General features: G+C 36.2%; 1 protein-coding gene and 1 long non-coding RNA gene across 3 annotated transcripts in view; one reads left to right on the top strand and one right to left on the bottom strand.

Annotated features, from left to right (window-relative positions):
• LOC586924 overlaps positions 1 to 7,718 on the bottom strand; it is a 36,714-nt gene extending 28,996 nt beyond the window's left edge. Inside the window, exon 1 of one of the 2 annotated variants that reach the window (XM_011665289.2) lies at positions 7,277 to 7,718. In XM_011665289.2, coding sequence (XP_011663591.2) covers positions 7,277 to 7,370 — 94 coding nt within the window. In that variant the 5' untranslated portion in view covers positions 7,371 to 7,718. Of the gene's footprint in view, positions 1 to 224; positions 415 to 7,276 lie in introns of those variants that run through there. The other variant, XM_011665290.2, reaches the window with a different exon arrangement.
• Positions 7,719 to 14,518: 6,800 nt separating this feature from the next.
• LOC115919959 lies at positions 14,519 to 15,669 on the top strand. Its single transcript, XR_004062081.1, has 2 exons — positions 14,519 to 14,591; positions 14,877 to 15,669. It is a non-coding gene; the product is annotated as an uncharacterized LOC115919959 (long non-coding RNA).
• Positions 15,670 to 20,654: the final 4,985 nt, after the last annotated feature.

The raw sequence follows: 20,654 nt of genomic DNA, 5'->3' as shown, positions 1-20,654 counted from the left end.
TGATGCAAAATACCTGGAAATCTGGGCACAACAAATGCACTGAAGGAGTCTTTATTATTGCAACAATCTCTGTGAAGAACTAGAGCTGTACATGTACCTGTATAGGTATCAAGCTTCCTGAGTGTTTTCAATTATTTGCATCTTAGCCTAAATAGTTAAAAACACATTAGCAATTAACAAAACAATTTCTTCATATCTAAAAAAAAACACAAATTTGAACATACCACTATGACCTGGGCAACAAAATAGAGCATTTGGCGCCATGACGACTTTCCAATAAAGCACTTGATCCCTTTGACTGACTACTTTCTAACAGCTTTACGTTTCCAAATATGACAAAAATTAGATAACAAGGATAATTCATGGAAGATGCCTTTTTATATCCATCTCCCACAGGAAAATAACAAACAATAGAAAAATAATGCACTTGTCGAAACAAGTCCGATTTGGCTCGACATGCATCCCACTTCCTGTCGCCCCGAGGACAGTAAATGTAAATAGTTTGCTGGCACAAAACCTCAGCATGATACATGATGAAGGGTCTGAATCGGCTGTAGACTACTCTTACATGTACGTACATGTACAGGTGTATTGCCCAGCCTGAATTAGTCTACAAGCACTGACTCTAATTTGACAATTTACCACAATTTTTACAGCCTTGAAGGCTTGAGCAGAGCTAAGATCGTTCCAATTTTTGTTGTGTCAGGAGTGGCTGTACTTTATACAGAGTCTGTTCATGTCCCTGGTATATTGTAGTCTCAGCATGCAGACACTGCTGCAATGCTCACTACCCAGCTAATTTGCGTCTTCATCAGCCCGAAGTAGTGGTTAGCTGGATATTTTGTCGGGATAATATCCCAAGAAATGTTTGTCTAGTTTGCAAAATATCCCGCTATTTCCTAAATAGCGGGACAGTCTTCAACAGACCGAAGTACGGAGTCAAATATCCTGATCCCATCATGCACAACGATTTCCGGTTTACCGTGTTTGTAAATAAACTAGCTTGTAGCACCTGTTCTCACCTGCGCTGCATGTATGCACAGCCGGTACCTCTTTATGTTTTACAGCACGGGTAAAATCCGCACGCTGGTTGTATAGTCGGTCTCTGAAGTGCGCATGCGTCAATCTCAAGATTATATTTTGAGCTCGTTTATGATGAGCGTATCAATCTGGTGAAGACGCGATTTCGAGCATCGGGATAATATCCTCGAGTCTGAAAATAGTGGGATATTTGGCAATTTCGAGCTGATGAGAACAGGTCTACTGACCGACAAGGGTTTGTACAGGCCTGCAAACTAAACCTGATTTGGGATTGGTGCCAGTCGCAGTGACTTTATCAGGCCAGGGTGACAGAATAGAGTCTGAGCTGACAGACTAAGAAAGAAAGGCACTTGCTTGTGTCCCACACATTCACTGTCACGTTGGATATGATGTACGTGTACAAATGTAGGCCTGCGTGTATCTGGAGCCTTTAATGTCCGATACAGGTTCATGACAGTGTCACATCCCATACGCTCAATAGAATGGTGGTTACGCATGTAAACAGAGATTAAACAAAGGGAACTACATGTACATTTTGTATACATGTACATTGTAGGTGACTACAGTACAAACTACATTTGCAATATACTCTGAAGTCTGAATGTATAACATTTATGATGAAGATTGAAGGCTACATGTACACATATTTCTTTGGAACTTCAACCTCATCCTCACAACAATTCTCACACATTTTATTTTACATGTGGGTGTACTGTTTATTTTTTGTCTTTGATTTGCAGGCCTATAGCTTCATGTACATGTACAGTATCTTACATTTACATTGCAGGTCTTACATGTACAAAGATGACTTCTAATAAGCTAATTACATCTGCGTATTAAATATATTTCTACAGGAGTGTCCTAGCTGGGAGTATCCATGTACAGTAAATGAATTTAAACATGTGCATGCACAGTGTACATTTTATAGCCTGGACTTGACAGGCCACACTCTCAGAGTCAAGTTGGAACATGTCTATACCCCACTCCCCTAATTCAATGGGCATAATGGTTTTTCTGTTCCCCCTATTAGTCTTCCAATATATTGTAGCCCATTCCATATATCAAACAAATACATCATCTTTAGAAAGAAGGGCATTGACTCATAGTCTTTAACAAAGAGTTAACACCTTTCCCTCTCATCTCCCTGGTACAGATGACAACCTGGTACAGACGACATGTAAATATACATGTACCAGTAGATCACTGCCCACTGGGTCATGCATTGTGTGAACACAAATCAATTGTGCATTCAGGGACCCTCTACATGTGTCCAGACACATGGGGCCTACTTGTACATTGAAGTACACGTGTCTCTTATCCCAGCAGCGCCCGTCCCTTGGTTGTTTTGTCCAGTCAAGGGATTACACCATCCCCCTCTGTTTTGATGCAATCCCAGGTCAGGGAGCGATAGTCTTGTATTGGAGACTCTATGCAAACATAATGCACTGTGCAGTGAAACCAGGGACTTTGATAAAATGCAGTCAAGCAGATCATGTCTTCACTCCTTCAGTCACACCCGAAAGAGCTCCACGAAAGAAAACAAGAACCAACAAGGAAATCTCACTTCTCTTGATGATAAAACCCAGATGCTATAAACAACAACAAGGATTCACACACTTTGGTTCTACAAGTAATGTCAGTCTACATGATTGTGATGTATATACAAATTACACAAGTACTGTATACACAATACAAAACCTTAAATTTTACCCTACATACATGTAGGCCATCAGTCTTCACAAAAATTCTGAATTTACAGGTATATAAATTTGTAGAGACCTGCAGTAGGCTACAATGTACATCACAAAAAAATAAGTGTACATCTTACTTGTATTATTCTGAACATTGCTGATCTTTGAACTTGGTGTCTCTGGCAATGACATGTACAGTATGTACAGTATGTCCCTAAATGTACATTTGCCAGGTTTGAAAAGAAGGCCGAGCACAATTTCTTATGTATCACAATAAACATTGCTCATTGCAAGGTTCTACCATTTACATGTACATGTACATGTATATACAAACATGATCGTTCTTTACATGAATTTCCATGTGCACATGAACATGTACCAGTAAATGTCAGTTCCATACAGTATGTCCTGACTCAATGTATAAAGTACAGATGAACATCAACAGCATTATACATTGGTAGGCCTACTGTACATGTAATGTACATGTACTACATGTATTTACATGTTCTTGGACCTACATGTACAATGTACACATGAATGTAGAATGCAGGCCATTGGGAAGATTTAGCAGATGGTCTGCTTTACATTCATTGTATGGGAAGGGGTTCTAATCCTGGATCGTTTTGAGACAGTGTACCGGTAATGTCAGTTCGATACGTCCTGACACAATCTGACAGTACAGTACATTTTACACAACAGGTATTTCAACAACAAAACAACACAAATTATACACATCTACATGTACATCAAATGAGCATGTACATGTAATGTACATGTTGTACACACTGTACAATGTACATGTTGAGAGGTACAAATGTACATGTAGAGGTGTGTATATTCCACTCTGCACAATATGGTGAATAATGACACATGTACATGTACATGTACAATATACACAAAATGCATAGAAAAATACATAATGTGCATGTACAATATTAGTACTAAATCTTAGGCAAATAGAAAGGGCAGCCTTACATGTACAGTACATGTATGAAAGGCGGGCGCACCACAGGCCCTGGTATTCTCAGTACCGGTAAACCATCATCAGGGGCAAGGCTATTGACTGTGTGTCTTTCCAAGAAATCACTTTTTCATATCCTTGGCCTCATGCCCTTATTGTTCTTTGTGTACTGATCTGCACAAAGTAAAAAGAAGGCTAGCAACTATTAAACGCATGATAGTATCAAAAAAATAAAGAGTTGAACAAAATGTCATTTCAACTTGTTACATTTCTACATTGTATTAATGAGTAAAGTGATTGAGTTATAAGGGAGAAATAAGGTCTGAATGTTGACCATGCAAGACTAATTCTCTCTCACTAGCTTTCCCATTGCTATGCTCCGTGTGTACAGCCTACAGTAGTACCCCTGTACACAGAGCAGTCCTGTGGGCTTTATACTACACACACTCCAGCGCACTGTGTTGCTGTGTTTTTGCAGGGTTATTAGGGACTCAATAACCCCAAATCTGGTTATCCATTGACAAGCTACAACACACCGGGCAAACTTCAAAATCAATGTATGGGCACAGGGGTGCTCAATTAGAGTGAAGAGCGTAATACGCTTGAGTTCTGCCACTTCAGGGCTTTATGTATGACAACTTGTTTCCTCTTTAATATCAAATATTGCGTACAGTAGTAATTGCAAGGCTTTGTATTTCTCTCTCAATATCATCACACGTGTCTGCATTTAATTTTTACATATTTCTGCACTGGTTTTATATATTGCAGGTCAACAGTAATGAACCCTTGCGGCCAGTCCCTGAAATTTCTTAGTTACTGAACAATTATATTTATATGTACTGCCCCTCTTGATAATTTCTTTTTAATTTTGTTGTTGTTAATAGGGTTGTGAAAAAGTGAAATCAATATTTTTATTTAATATTTCAAACAGCATTTAAATGTACATGTACTGTACATGTACATGTACATCATTCTACTGAATACAGATTTGACAGATCTATGCAATCAAACAAAAAGTAGTCCTAGACCACAAGTTTTGTAGATTTGAAGTCCCCTGCCCCCTATCTCACTTCACAATATACACCTGTACGTATGAGTGTATGTACATGTACAATACATGTAAACATACATGACTATGGCCATGATGTTTCTAAGGTTTCATTTTGGGTTGTGTACCAGACCAACTAGCCCAATCACAATTTTCATGTGTATTTTGCATGCTCAATTGAAATGTAGCATGAATTGTCTTTGTCTTTGTGATGCCATCAACTACATACATGTACATGTACATGTACTGTACGGTATACATATGTATTTCTCTTTTTGAAAGCAATGCACTTGACTAGTCATAGCCCTTTAATACAATCAAGAGTATGTTACATTGTACATGTACATCCACTATAAGTTACCAGAAATATTATTTATAGTTTTTATTTACCATTACTCTGCTAATAATTCAGAAATGAGGCAAAATTACTGTAAGACTCTTTTTCTGGGTAAGATTTTGTAATTATTATCAGAATAACAGGTGCTCTTTTTGGATTTGCTTGAGAACAAAGACAATTGCAGTGACTTTTATCTAATGTATTGGTTTGGAAACACCAGAGCTGTTTTGAAGCTACAGTACACATGTACACTGTACATGTACAGTGCTAAATAGCTCATCGTGCCCTATGCTCATACATTTTTTTTCTGTGCTGTATTTGTAATAAAATGTGAAAATGATTCATTACAAATGTATAATCTAAATATTCTGTAGTTTGAAATGATTCAACTCTTTGAGTTCAATATCATGCTTCATTAATTAAACATTATTACATTTGTGTAATGTACAGGTACATGTAGTGATGATTATTTATATCTAAAACTGATAAATCACTCATAACAGATAACATTGGATATTGTACTCATAATAATTTTTTTTAAATAGTTCATTTATTTTCTAATCTGAATATCTTACATGTACATTAAATATTTCCATATTCTACTGACTATACACGTACACCTGTACACATAATTAGTAAGATTTGAAGCAAGGTGATACTGATGACTGACTGATTTCCTACAACTACTGGCAAATAGTATTTATTTTGAATGTAACAGGCAATGTATTCTAAGATGAACATGAACATATACATGTACATGTATACATGGTGTACATGTACATCCATGTAGTTCATGTCTTTGTAAACATTTCCAACTTGTTCACAAGGCCTACACACTATGAATATGACGGACAAAGAAAGAGGACAAAATATACAGTTCATCAATCTACCCTCAACAATTGCTGTGGTAGACAAAGGAACATCCCTTCACTTCTATTATGTAAAAATATGTAGAACAGGTGAATAATTGCATGTGACACCTGTTCTACACTTTCTTTGTCCGCCGTGTTCATAGTGACAGTCTTGAAGATACCTACACATGTACATAGTTAATCAAATGCAATTTTTTGAAAACATTTATTTTCCATCTTCACTCTCTCCTACATACTGTATACAGTATGTACATGATGTGTACTCTACCCTTCCCTTCCCCCCCCCCCCCCCCCCTCTCTCTCTCTCTCTCATTCTTCTTTAACAGTGCCAGACTCACTCTCAAATTGTCGTTGCTATAATTGCACTGATTAAAAATGAAGGGGACAATACTCAATTAAATGTGTACAGTCCGTACATGTACAGTACACATTGTAAATGTACATGTAGTATCCTATCGGGCAACCATGCCTGACTATCTTCACTGTGTGTTTCTCATATTTAGTTGTCTTCTTTTTATTTTCTTCTTTTCTTCTTTGTGTCTTCTTTGTCTTTTGCTTTTATTTTTGTAATCACATCTCTGACTCTGTCACAAAGATGATATTACATGTACCTCGCTTTCTTCTCCTCCCTTCTCAAATATACTGTATTACATGTATGAACTGAATACAAGTCTTTTATACAAGATTCATGTAAACCGTATCTCATCTCTTTATGACTAATCAACCTGCTTATGGACATACACGCAGCATTCTGTTGCTGATTTCTAGCAAAAAGCAGAGGGAGACCAAGAAGAAGAAGAAGATGATGACCCTCACTCACAGTCACATCATCAAAGTAGGTTCACACTTTCCCACTTTTCTTCCAATTACAACTCATTTGCATAACATTTACAACAAGTAGAGTTCTAAATAGATTCTATGACCACTTTGTCCAGACCTTGTCTGAACCCCTGTGAATATGCAAAAAAAGCGCAGATCTTATATTAAAAAAACACGCAACAACAACAAGTTCATCTCCATGGGCATTATAGACTAGTGTAGTGAGTCTAGACTACTCCATGCACAATATCAAGAAAAGTTCAAAATCAGAAATCTCTTCACAAGCCTCGATCTGTCACATAAAAATGTACTGAATTACTTCATGTAAAATTAAGGAGAACGCAGACATGTGAATCTTTGTTTTGCAATGTCAAAATGACACAGCTGCATAGAATATTATTCATGTGAAAAATGAAAATAACAAACATGTTTTCATAAATTCATGACAATAGACATGCCCTACAATATGTACAAGCAAATGTAATAATTCGTGCTTTTAAATCTCACCATCATTTTCAGATGAATCCCGTAACTTTTCAGATGAATCGCGTAACTTTCCATCCTCCTCGCCGTCGGTTGCACTCGCTTCAGCTTCAGCCATAACTCCTCTCTCCAGCTAGCACTACTACCAGATTGCCAGCAAGTGCTACCCGGAAGCTCAGGGCCGAAGTGCACCGGTGATGGTGGGTCCGGCTTCTGCTCTATCTGTATAAACGACCCGGCAAAATTTGGGTTTTTCAGAGTAGGAATTTAGTAATTTTCCTACTGCATTTTCCTGACATTCCCCGCTGAAGGGCTTTCCACACCTCCAGAAATATATATCCAAGTTATACATCCATGGCATACTTTCTTACTTGGCTGAACGTAAGAAAGGAGACCCGTGAAAATCCTTTCGTCGCGTCGCCTAGCCTAGTTCAGTGATCTATTCTAAATGGCCACGGCCGGTGAAAAATAAGAAACTAAAATTTACACGGAAGATCGAAGTCACGTGAAATAGATCAATGCAAAATGACCGGCTCGTATGCACAATGAATGCGGCGTGTGTGTGTGTGTGTGTGTAACTGTGTGTCTGTGTATTGGGATCGTGTTTTTATTTTTAAGGATCGTGTTTTTATTTTTAAGGATCGTGTTTTTATTTTTAAGGATCGTGTTTTTATTTTTAATTAGAAGGTGCGTATTGTAATTAGGTACGCGGGCCGGTCAATTCACTGTAATGCATTTTAGGAAAATCATTTAACTTAGTTATGACGAGCGGGTTCCGTAATACAATTCAAGGCATTTGTTAAGGGATAAAAGCTCTTTGTATTTTTATTTTTTTATTTTTTTTAAATTAGATTACGGTTATATAACAATACAACGTATTTCTCATCGACTTGTGCAAGAAGAAATGTTCATTGGTTTATTCTGTCATTGGTCTAGTTAAATTGACAGGGAAAGGGGGAGGCTCTTGCTCTCGGATGTTTACGTACACCGAAGAGCAGATTTTGGTTGTTTTGTGTGGGGGTGTTGTGTGTGTAGTGAATATGCTTGTGTGTATGAATGCGTTGGGTTGTGTGGTACGGGGTGGATTCTGCTTGCATTTTTTATATTATTCGACGATAAGTATGCATATATGTTTGGCTGCAGATAGTTTTTTCTATACATTTGCTCACGGTGGAAATAGATTGTGTGGAAGTTTCTTTGGAGTTTATCGATGTAAGGTTTTGGATACAATTACACATAAAATAACATGGCAGTGAAATTATCTTTCATGACATTAAATGTTAGAGGAATAAGAGATAGGTTAAAAAGAGTGAATATTTTTGAATGGTGCAAAACTAAAAAGAATAGTATAATTTTCTTACAAGAAACATATAGTACAGTAGAGATAGAAGAGCGGTGGAAACAAGATTGGGGAGGGCCAATGTTTTTTAGTCATGGGTCTAACCATAGTAGAGGGGTTCTTATTTTATTTTCTAATCATTTAGATTTTGAAGAAAAAAAAATTAAAGTAGATGAAGAGGGGAGATACATTATTTTTAAAGGTGAAATACAAAGGGTTAAAATGCTATTGGTTAATGTTTATTTTCCAACGAGAGATAAAGAAACTTTACAAATTGAATTTTTGAAGAAGTTAGATGAAAGTATTTTTGATCAGTGTGATCGGGACTATTTAGTTTTATTAGGAGGTGATTTCAATAGTATATTGGATGGAAAATTAGATTATGTGGGGTCAAAAACACCGGTGAAATCTCGGGTTATTGATTTGATTAAGGAATTTTTAAATAAATACGATTTAGAAGATATATGGAGGAAAAAAAATGTGTGTTTGTGATGTTCGTAGAGTAGACACGAGTTTTTTGAGCCTCTCCCGAATCCCATTGGAACGCGTGATAGAAAATATGGCCAGCAACTTACGTAATACAGGAAAAGGATCTACGAAGAGACCGAGAGCTGATGCCGGTTCGAGCCCCCCAAGCCCTGATACAAACCTGCTTCCGACTCTCCGACGGCTGCTGGAGCAGCAGACAGAGAGATTAGGAGAAAGATTCTCTTCCCTGGAGGCTAACATTAAAGAGCAAATGAAGCATATTGAATCTCAATTCAAAGATTTAAAGGAAGCAATTGATTTTCAAAGTAAGGAGTTGGATGAGATTAAGAAGAAAATGAGGATGATGGAAGCGAAAGCAATGGAAAATGAAGCGGCTCTTCAAATGGAAATTGACAAACTTGCCGTGTACGTGGCAAGAGAGAACCTTATTTTCATGGGACTACCAGAGAAGGAAGGAGAAGACATCAAACAAGTTATGAAGGATTTCTACATTAATAATTTGAAGATGTCAGAAGAAGAGGCCGATGCCGTAGAATATCAGAGGGTGCATAGGATCATGACGAAAACCATGCCACGCCCCATTAAGGCGCGCTTCTTTCGATACAGGGACAGGGACACCATTATGAAGAATGCGAGAAACCTGAAAGGGACAAGGCTTTCGATACGGGAAGATATCCCATTGAGAATGAGGAATTTGAGGCAAAAGCAGATGCCAGCTCTTTTTGCGGCAAGAAAAGCAGGCAAACTTGCGTACTTCTCAAAGTCTGAACCAAGCAAACTATTCATAAACAAGGTGTGGCTGCCAGTGGCAGCCCACCAAAGATTCATCCAAGGTTTGCGAGAGGAGGGTCAAGATGTCATACGGCCTATGGAGAACTGAATTTACAGCTACCCCAAAGCCATGATTTTGTTTGTGATAACAAGTAGAAGACCTACCACGATTTGATTTCGGATAGTCGAGCACCGTCTTTAATGGAAATCAGCTGAAGATTAATTAAATGCAAGTTTTCGGACTACTGTTGTTGAGTTGTGCGTCACCTAAAGTTCAGTTCATGCGGGAAATCTGCAGATCGAGTCGGTTTCGTTCGTCGAGTTACTCTTTACACATGGGAAGATACAGTGCAATGTTAAAGCAGGGACTAAAGGGAATATTCTCTGTTCAGCCAAAAGAAGAGATTAATAAGAAATTAGAGGCAAGTGCTCCCGAATGGAAGCTGAGGAGAGGGGATATTGAGTCAAGTTTCGACAATCTTCGTATGAGTTCTACAGTTCTAAATCATTACAAAATAGGAGCATATCAATATGTCAGGAAGGAAAAAGTTGTATGCAACAAGTGTCATCTGACAATGCTCTCGATTTGGCTACGACATGCCTCTAGTCAAGATGTCATACGGCCTATGGAGAGGCAAGTGCTCCCGAATGGAAGCGGAGGAGAAGGGATATTGAGTCACGTTTCGACAATCTTCATTTGAATCCTACAGCTCTAAATCGAGCACTTCATTACGCCAGGAAGGAAAAAGTTTTATGTAACAAGTATGTGCTACAGTGTGTGAAGCAAAAAGAGAGCTACAACATGTATTGTTTTCAATGGAAATCACGTTTCGACAATCTTCGTTTGAACTCTACAGCTCTAATCGAGCACTTCATTACGCCAGGAAGGAAAAAGTTTTATGTAACAAGTGTAAAGCTCTCGTTTCTACTACGACAGGCCTCAAGTCAAGATGTCATACGACTTATGGAGAACCTGAATTTCCAGCTACCCCTAATTCATGATTTTGTTTGTGATTACAAGGAGACCTACCACGATCTGTTTTCAGATAAGTATCCTTTACTTCATAGATGTGCTACAGTGTGTGAAGCAAAAAGAGAGCTACATGTATTGTTTTCAATGGAAATCACGTTTCGACAATATTCGTTTGAACTCTACAGCTCTAATCGAGCACTTCATTACGCCAGGAAGGAAAAAGTTTTATGTAACAAGTGTAACGCTCTCGTTTCTACTACGACATGCCTCAAGTCAAGATGTCATACGACTTATGGAGAACCTGAATTTCCAGCTACCCCTAATTCATGATTTTGTTTGTGATTACAAGGAGACCTACCACGATCTGTTTTCAGATAAGTATTTTTTACAGTGTGAGAAGCAAAAAGCGAGCTACATGTATTGTTTTCACTGGAAATCAGTTGTAGATTATATTATGTGCAAGTTAATGTGAATACTTTTTTCAGCCAAAAGAAGAGTTTAATAAGATACTAAAGGCAAGCGCTACCTACAAGAGCATATTATGATGGTGTAGAATTGTACGAATGAGCAGCGAGATTCACCCTAACTCAGACAGTAACTGCAACCAGGATTGACTTATAAACTTCAAAGTGATTGTCAGGCATGGACACAGAATAACATAATGTGCAGCCATTTAATAGGTCAAAGACCATTTTGTTACTGTAAAATAGGTTCATATGACAAAGATGAATAATATTCCAAGATTTACTTTATGCCTTTCATATCATTCTCGTAAACAAAAAAAAGAGTGTGGTAATAGCTGATGAGTTATGTAATCAAGAATGTTACACCAATTAATATGTTATTAAGATTTCTCTTTTCCATAGGAAATTGAGAAAAGAAAAGTACAAGCTATAAAGTATTGTGGACTATACATTGGCCAATGTGAAATGTATGGGTCAAACTAGCCTGTCAGGTATATGAGAGGGATCTTTGTTTAATGTATATAAATATATAGGCCTACATATTTTGTTTGTTCAGTTTTAAAGAAATGATACAAAAATTGAGAAGATTATCGTACTTTTATCAAGAGTTAATATCACACAAATTTTTTTTCTTTTTTTTTTCCTGATAATTTATGACATATAATCGTAGTGTACATGAAATATAAAGTGAAGCCCCGGGTTTCTCATCGTTGTTGGGTATGTGGAAGGCGAGGTTTGATTTTGTTCAACTTCGTCTCCATAATGCCTTGCATGTTGAAGATCGGAGATGAAGTGACAACATTGAGTTCTTTTTTTAAAATAAAAGATTCTTCAGGCTGATGGTTTGTTTGGCAGGGCTTGTTTATTATTGCTCTGTCAGCGATCTATTGGTATGGAAGAGATGAATTTATTTTTATCCCCATCTACCTCCCCATTAATGAAGGCTGCATGGAGGAGATTTCACGTGCTTTCAACTTGGGGATACTATTGAAAACGACAGGTTTAATGTGGAAGTTTGGAAAGAAAAAATAGAAGAAGATGAAAGAGAGAGGAAAGAGATAGGAGAGAAGAGGAGGAAAGGAGAAGGGAAAGGAGGGAGGGGAAAAGAAAGGAAAAATAATTAGATAAAATGGGGAAAGAGGAAAAGAAAAGTACAAGCTATAAAGTATTGTGAACTATACATTAGCCAATGTGAAATGTATGGGTCAAACTAGCCTGTCAGGTATATTATGAGAGGGATCTTTGTTTAATGTATATAAATATATAGGCCTACATATTTTGTTTGTTCAGTTTTAAAGAAATGATACAAAAATTGAGAAGATTATCGTACTTTTATCAAGAGTTAATATCACACAATTTTTTTTTCTTTTTTTTTTCCTGATAATTTATGACATATAATCGTAGTGTACATGAAATATAAAGTGAAGCCCCGGGTTTCTCATCGTTGTTGGGTATGTGGAAGGCGAGGTTTGATTTTGTTCAACTTCGTCTCCATAATGCCTTACATGTTGAAGATCGGAGATGAAGTGACAACATTGAGTTCTTTTTTTAAAATAAAAGATTCTTCAGGCTGATGGTTTGTTTGGCAGGGCTTGTTTATTATTGCTCTGTCAGCGATCTATTGGTATGGAAGAGATGAATTTATTTTTATCCCCATCTACCTCCCCATTAATGAAGGCTGCATGGAGGAGATTTCACGTGCTTTCAACTTGGGGATACTATTGAAAACGACAGGTTTAATGTGGAAGTTTGGAAAGAAAAAATAGAAGAAGATGAAAGAGAGAGGAAAGAGATAGGAGAGAAGAGGAGGAAAGGAGAAGGGAAAGGAGGGAGGGGAAAAGAAAGGAAAAATAATTAGATAAAATGGGGAAAGAGGAAAAGAAAAGTACAAGCTATAAAGTATTGTGAACTATACATTAGCCAATGTGAAATGTATGGGTCAAACTAGCCTGTCAGGTATATTATGAGAGGGATCTTTGTTTAATGTATATAAATATATAGGCCTACATATTTTGTTTGTTTAGTTTTAAAGAAATGATACAAAAATTGAGAAGATTATCGTACTTTTATCAAGAGTTAATATCACACACATTTTTTGTTTTTCCTGATAATTTATGGTATATAATCGTAGTGTATATTAAATATAAAGTGAAGCCCCGGGTTTCTCATCGTTGTTGGGTATGTGGAAGGCGAGGTTTGATTTTTGTTCAACTTCGTCTCCATAATGCCTTACATGTTGAATATCGGAGATGAAGTGACAACTTTGAGTTTCTTTTTTAAAATAAAAGATTCTTCAGGCTGATGGTTTGTTTGGCAGGGCTTGTTTATTATTGCTCTGTCAGCGATCTATTGGTATGGAAGAGATGAATTTATGTTCATCCCCATCTACCTCCCCATTAATGAAGGCTGCATGGAGGAGATTTCACGTGCTTTCAACTTGGGGATACTATTGAAAACGACAGGTTTAATGTGGAAGTTTGGAAAGGAAAAATAGAAGAGAAATGATAAGAGGGAGAAAGGGGAAAAGAAGGAAGAGGGGAAAAGGAGAGGAGAAGGGAGGGAAAGAGAAGGAATAAGCGAGGAAATAATTAAGGAAAGTACCAGTTATAAGTTATAAAGTATTGTTTATGTTTACTACACATTAGCCAATGTGAAATTTTAGGGCTAAACTAGCCTGTCACGTATATGACAATGGTTGTTCATTAATTGTTCTAACCAAAGCAATAATAATATTTTAATAAGATTGTCGCGCCAAGGGCTGTTGGTTTCAGTTCCCTTTTCTAAGCTTTGCCACTTGTGGAATAAAGGGGTTAAGTATGTGTAGGAGTGAGGTTTCCAAAATATTTCAATGGTGCCAGGTGGTGTTGTTTATTAAGGGGGCTAAAATGCTTGGGGAGGGGACCGGTCCGGATACATTCCCTGGTGCTATTTCGAATTGGCAGTAGTGTTTCATCATTTGTTTATCATTTTGTGACGCATGATATGCAAATTATATAACTTGGTATTTAAAAAAAAAAGAAAACAAAAAGAATTGTAGCAGGATTTGTATTACAACCCTAAGCATGCATGCGTGAAGTGAGAAGAAACATTTCCCTCAAAACATGCTTAAACAGTATATTGACTATTTCATTATGTTATAACGCAAATCTATGTAAATTCAGATAGAGGGGTAAATGTATTGATGGTCTGTTGGGGATCTGTTCTCTTTCACGATTTTTAAGTACTTTGTTGTAACGCCTATTTATGCAAAACATAATATCTGGGTAACACGGCTCTTGGTATTACAATGAGCTTTATTGCAAGGTACTTTCCATAAACCTTGCTGGTCTGTTGGGGATCTGTTCTCTTTCACAATATTTAAGTACTTTGTTGTAACGCCTATAATATATGCAAAACGCAATATTTGGGTAACACGGCTCTTGGTATTATAATGAGCTTTATTGCAAGGTACTTTCCATAAACCTTGCTGGTCTGTTGGGGATTTGTTCTCTTTCACGATATTCAAGTACTTTGTGGTAACGCCTATTTATGCAAAACATAATATCTGGGTAACACGGCTCTTGGTATTACAATGAGCTTTATTGCAAGGTACTTTCCATAAACTCTTTTGAACGTCCGCTTTCTTTCACGATGTATATTGCAACGCCTTTATACAATGCCATAGTATCTGGGTAACGACGGCTTTTTTTTAATATTACAATGAGCTTTATTTCGATAACGCATTCTATGTAAATTCACATATCTTAGTAAATGACTGATACATATTTAAAACTTTTTCTGTAAAGTGAAAACAATTCGAGTATCTGGATAATGGTCCGATCTGTTCACCCAGCCAAAACTATTTTGTTTTAAAGCCAGGTGGTGGTGTGATGTTTTGAGAGGGAGGAACGTGTTGGGATCCGGTATGCATGCTTGCCTATCATTATGTCGGGCTGACGTTTGGTGTTCTTTCGAGTTGTCGGGAACGCCCTTTAGGAGTTTTTTTTACGGAGTGCATACAAAACGATCAGGTGTGTGAGCCTATTCATTCATGGGTGAGGCTTATTATGCAAATTATAGAACTTGGTAAATGATAGCATGATGGGTTCGGTTTGCACGAACAGTTTATTAGGTTGCCGAACTGGTGTCGTTTGGGGGAATTTGGTTTATTGGGATCGTGTTTTTATTTTTAATTAGAAGGTGCGTATTGTAATTAGGTACGCGGGCCGGTCAATTCACTGTAATGCATTTTAGGAAAATCATTTAACTTAGTTATGACGAGCGGGTTCCGTAATACAATTCAAGGCATTTGTTAAGGGATAAAAGCTCTTTGTATTTTTATTTTTTTATTTTTTTTAAATTAGATTACGGTTATATAACAATACAACGTATTTCTCATCGACTTGTGCAAGAAGAAATGTTCATTGGTTTATTCTGTCATTGGTCTAGTTAAATTGACAGGGAAAGGGGGAGGCTCTTGCTCTCGGATGTTTACGTACACCGAAGAGCAGATTTTGGTTGTTTTGTGTGGGGGTGTTGTGTGTGTAGTGAATATGCTTGTGTGTATGAATGCGTTGGGTTGTGTGGTACGGGGTGGATTCTGCTTGCATTTTTTATATTATTCGACGATAAGTATGCATATATGTTTGGCTGCAGATAGTTTTTTCTATACATTTGCTCACGGTGGAAATAGATTGTGTGGAAGTTTCTTTGGAGTTTATCGATGTAAGGTTTTGGATACAATTACACATAAAATAACATGGCAGTGAAATTATCTTTCATGACATTAAATGTTAGAGGAATAAGAGATAGGTTAAAAAGAGTGAATATTTTTGAATGGTGCAAAACTAAAAAGAATAGTATAATTTTCTTACAAGAAACATATAGTACAGTAGAGATAGAAGAGCGGTGGAAACAAGATTGGGGAGGGCCAATGTTTTTTAGTCATGGGTCTAACCATAGTAGAGGGGTTCTTATTTTATTTTCTAATCATTTAGATTTTGAAGAAAAAAAAATTAAAGTAGATGAAGAGGGGAGATACATTATTTTTAAAGGTGAAATACAAAGGGTTAAAATGCTATTGGTTAATGTTTATTTTCCAACGAGAGATAAAGAAACTTTACAAATTGAATTTTTGAAGAAGTTAGATGAAAGTATTTTTGATCAGTGTGATCGGGACTATTTAGTTTTATTAGGAGGTGATTTCAATAGTATATTGGATGGAAAATTAGATTATGTGGGGTCAAAAACACCGGTGAAATCTCGGGTTATTGATTTGATTAAGGAATTTTTAAATAAATACGATTTAGAAGATATATGGAGGAAAAAAAATCCGAATGTAAAGCAATTTACTTTTCGACAAAATTGGCCGGTGGTGCAAAGCCGTTTAGATTATTGGTTTATACCTTGTAGTGTTGAAAAATTGGTGGGTACGTGTGAGATTTTGACATCTATTACGCCAGATCATTCTGGCGTTAGGCTAGAATTTAATGATCTTGTTGATAAGTTTGTTTTTGGGAAATCATATTGGAAATTTAACAGTAGTTTATGTATGGATAAAGATTTTGTTGAAGAGATGAATAAGGAAATACAGGAATTAAAAGCTGAATGGTCATTACAGATTTTGAATAAATTAGTATTTTGGGATTTTTTAAAGATGAAAATGAGAGAATTTATTATAACATACTCGCGGAAAAAGGCAAAAGCAAGGAGGGTTGAAATAGAACTGTTAGAGAAACAAATCAAGGATTTAGAAGGCGAACTGGTAGTGGGACCCACTAAATATATTGTTGATTGTATTGAGGAGAAAAGGGATAAACTAAATAAATTGTATGATTTTTCTCGACAGGGCATTAGAATAAGATCAAGAGCACCTTGGTTTGAAGATGGAGAAAACAATACGCAATATTTTGAACAGTTGTTAAAATCGAATAAAAGGAAAAGTGTAATTAGGGAGGTGTACAAAGAAAATGGGGAAACTACTAGAGATAAGGAGGAAATTTTAAAGGAAATTAAACTATTTTATAAAGATTTATATTCTTTAAGGGCTGATATAAATCAAAACGACCCTTTCTTTTTCAATGATATTTCAAAGTTAAATGAAGACAATAAGGAAATCTGTGAAGGTAAATTAACTAAAGATGAATGCTTGAAAGTTTTAAAAGAAATGAAATTGAATAAAACCCCGGGAAATGATGGGTTAACAGTTGAATTTTATTATACTTTTTGGCCAGCTTTGGGTGATTTGTTAGTAGAAGTATTGAATGAAACATACGAAAGGGGGGAATTAACGGCATCTCAAAAACAAGGGGTAATTACCTTAATTGAGAAGGAAGCGAAAGATACTCTCCATATAAAAAATTATCGACCCATCACGCTTTTGAATGTAGATTATAAAATTGTATCTAAAGTTCTAGCAAAAAGAATGAAAGAGGTTTTAAATGAAATAATTCATCATGATCAAGTTGGATATATAAAAGATAGAAATATTGGGGAAGCTGTACGATTGATAGATGACATGTTATTTTATTCTATGCATTATGGGGAACAAGGGAAAGGGTTTTTGTGTGCAGTGGATTTTGAGAAAGCTTTCGACTCTGTATCTCATAGATATTTATTTCAAATATTGAAATTGTTCGGTTTTGGAGATTCATTTTGCTCTTGGGTAAAATTATTGTATAAAGGGATAAGTAGTTGTGTTATGAACGGTGGTCACTCCACGGGGTATTTTGAAATAGAAAGGGGAGTAAGGCAAGGGGATCCATTATCGCCATATTTGTTTTTGGTTGCCATCGAAATTTTGGCGCATGCAGTAAGGAGGGACAACGGTATTAAAGGGATTACATTTGGAAAATCTGAAATTAGGCAAGTGTTATATGCAGATGATATGACAATATTTTTGAAGGATATTGATTCGGTTAGAAGGTTGCAATATATTTTTGAATCATTTGAAAAAATTAGTGGTCTTAAAGTGAATAAAACAAAGACACATTTTATGTGGATGGGTGAGGATGAGAACAAACCTGATGGGCCTTTATTTGGAAATTTGGTTAAGGAAATACATATTTTAGGGGTTAGTTATTCATTAGATCGAAGTTTAAAAGATGATTTGAATTATAAAGAAATTCTAAGTAAAATAAAAAAATTGCTTGTATGGTGGAAACAAAGAGATTTAACTATTATGGGTAAAATACATTTGCTAAAAACTTATGCGCTTTCAAAATTAAATTATATTTCATCTCTCGTTATTGTCCCTCATTGGGTATATAAAGAAGTTGCAAAAATTTCATTTGAATTCATATGGAGGGGGAAAGATAGAATTAAACGGGCAATAATGTATCAGGATTATGACTTTGGAGGATTAAGAATGATTAATTTTGAAATGTCCGTTAAAATACAGCGCATAATGTGGATAAAACGTCTTTTATATGGAGAGAAAAGTTTGGGATGGAAATTGTTTTTTGATCATTGCTTACAGTTTGTGGGTGGTAGATTTATTTTTGTATGTGATTATGATTTAAACAAGATTAAACTCGTTTTAGATATTCCACCATACTATATGGAAATGTTGCAAGCATGGCAAGAGACAAGTAATTTAAGATATTTGGAGGGTTATATTAATCCAATTATTTTTAATAATCAGAATATATGTATAAATGGAAAAAGTATATTTGATAGATACTTGTTTGAAAGAGGGATTGTTCAACTGAATCATTTGGTTGAGAAAGGTCATGTTAAGCCTGTTAAATATTTTATGAACCTCGGTATGAAAGGTAATAATTTGCTTATGATTATTGATATTTATGATGCGATACCCAGGTTATGGAAGGATGATTCAGGGTTAATAGAATTCCTCGAGGTTGATTTGATAAGCTTTAATACTTATTTCCATATTTCTAGTAAAAAAATACAGTTTGTGGATGTGGGTTCAAGAACAATCTATGATTATTTCATCAAAGCACTGCAGCGAACGTATGATTTGCAGGTAAGGGATGGGCAAAATGACTATGATTTTATAGATAAAGAATTAAAAGAAATATTTGTGAGACCAAGAATTACTATACTCATTAGAAAACAACGTGAATTTCAATTTAAATTATTGCATGGAGCCATATACACTAATGAGCATCTTCATAGATTTGGTTTTGTTGGTGATAATTTATGTTCGTTTTGTAAGCAGGAAATAGAAACATACAAACATTTATTTTTATCTTGTGGGAGCGTTCAAAGGTTATGGCAGGCTTTAATACAACTTTTTGAGTTAGATGAAATTAAAGATTTAGAATGGCGAGATATATTTGTTGGGTTGGTAGGTAGTTCATATAGAATAAAAATGTGTAATACTATCATTTTCATGGTGAAGTATGTTACATTTATGTCAAGATCGGGGGGGCGAGTACTAACTTTAGAAAAGATGAAAAAAAGCATTTTTAAGTATAGGGATGAGGAAAAGAAAATAGCAATTAAAATGGGAAAGCTAGGATCACATTTTTTAAAGTGGGAGCAGCTTAAGATTAATTAAGATTTGCTTTCTTCTCCACCGTGAGCTTGTTAAAAGCGTAACTCGATTTTGCGGCCTGGATAACTTATTTAGTATATTTTTCTTAAGTTGAGAATGTTGGCAGACATCCACTGAGTGAGTACTGTGTGTGTGTGTGTGGGGGGGGTGGGTGGGTAGGTGGGTGAGTATGTGTGTGAGTGGGTGAGTATGTTTGTGTGATAGAGGGTGAGTATGTCTGTGTGAGGTAGGGGGCAGGGAGGGGGCAGGATTGTTTCAGTAAAATTATCTCCAGATTTGTTTTTTTTTTTGTAATATATAAGTAAATAACATTTACAATTGACATATTATGTTTAGGTACTTATACGTTTACTTTGTTGTTAAGTTATATTATACTGCAAATAAGTTTGTGTTTAATTATGTTTATGTAAAAGCATCAATATTGAACACGTTTATTTTATTCAATTGTATGTCATGGTTTGTGTTACACATCTGGAGAAATAAAACAAAATTGTTAAAAAAAAAAAAAAAGTATTGCGGTTCGCCTTCACTCGATTGTACGTGTGTAGAGTTCGGTGGCGATGATTTGACAAGCACCCACATCCTGATACGGAAAGCAATATGGGCCTTGCAGTGTTTTTGTGAACTTTGTACACAAAAAAGCTGAATGAGTGAAATAAAGAAACCAATGGGAAACAAACACATCACTTCTACTTTAACCAATAACTTTTTTTTAAATAAATTGATTAGAATAGACAGGGTCACTCAGTGACCACCCGAAGCCGGAGGGGAGGAATGGGGCACAGGGGAGGGGGGGGGGGGGGGGGGGGGGGGGGGGGGGGGGGGGGGGGGGGGGGGGCAGATGTCCAATAATAATTTTAATGGGGGTC

This window comes from Strongylocentrotus purpuratus, unplaced genomic scaffold, assembly GCF_000002235.5.
Source record: "Strongylocentrotus purpuratus isolate Spur 01 unplaced genomic scaffold, Spur_5.0 spur5_scaffold_7, whole genome shotgun sequence".
NCBI lineage: Eukaryota > Metazoa > Echinodermata > Echinoidea > Camarodonta > Strongylocentrotidae > Strongylocentrotus > Strongylocentrotus purpuratus.
This window is presented reverse-complemented; position numbering and strand designations above follow the sequence as displayed.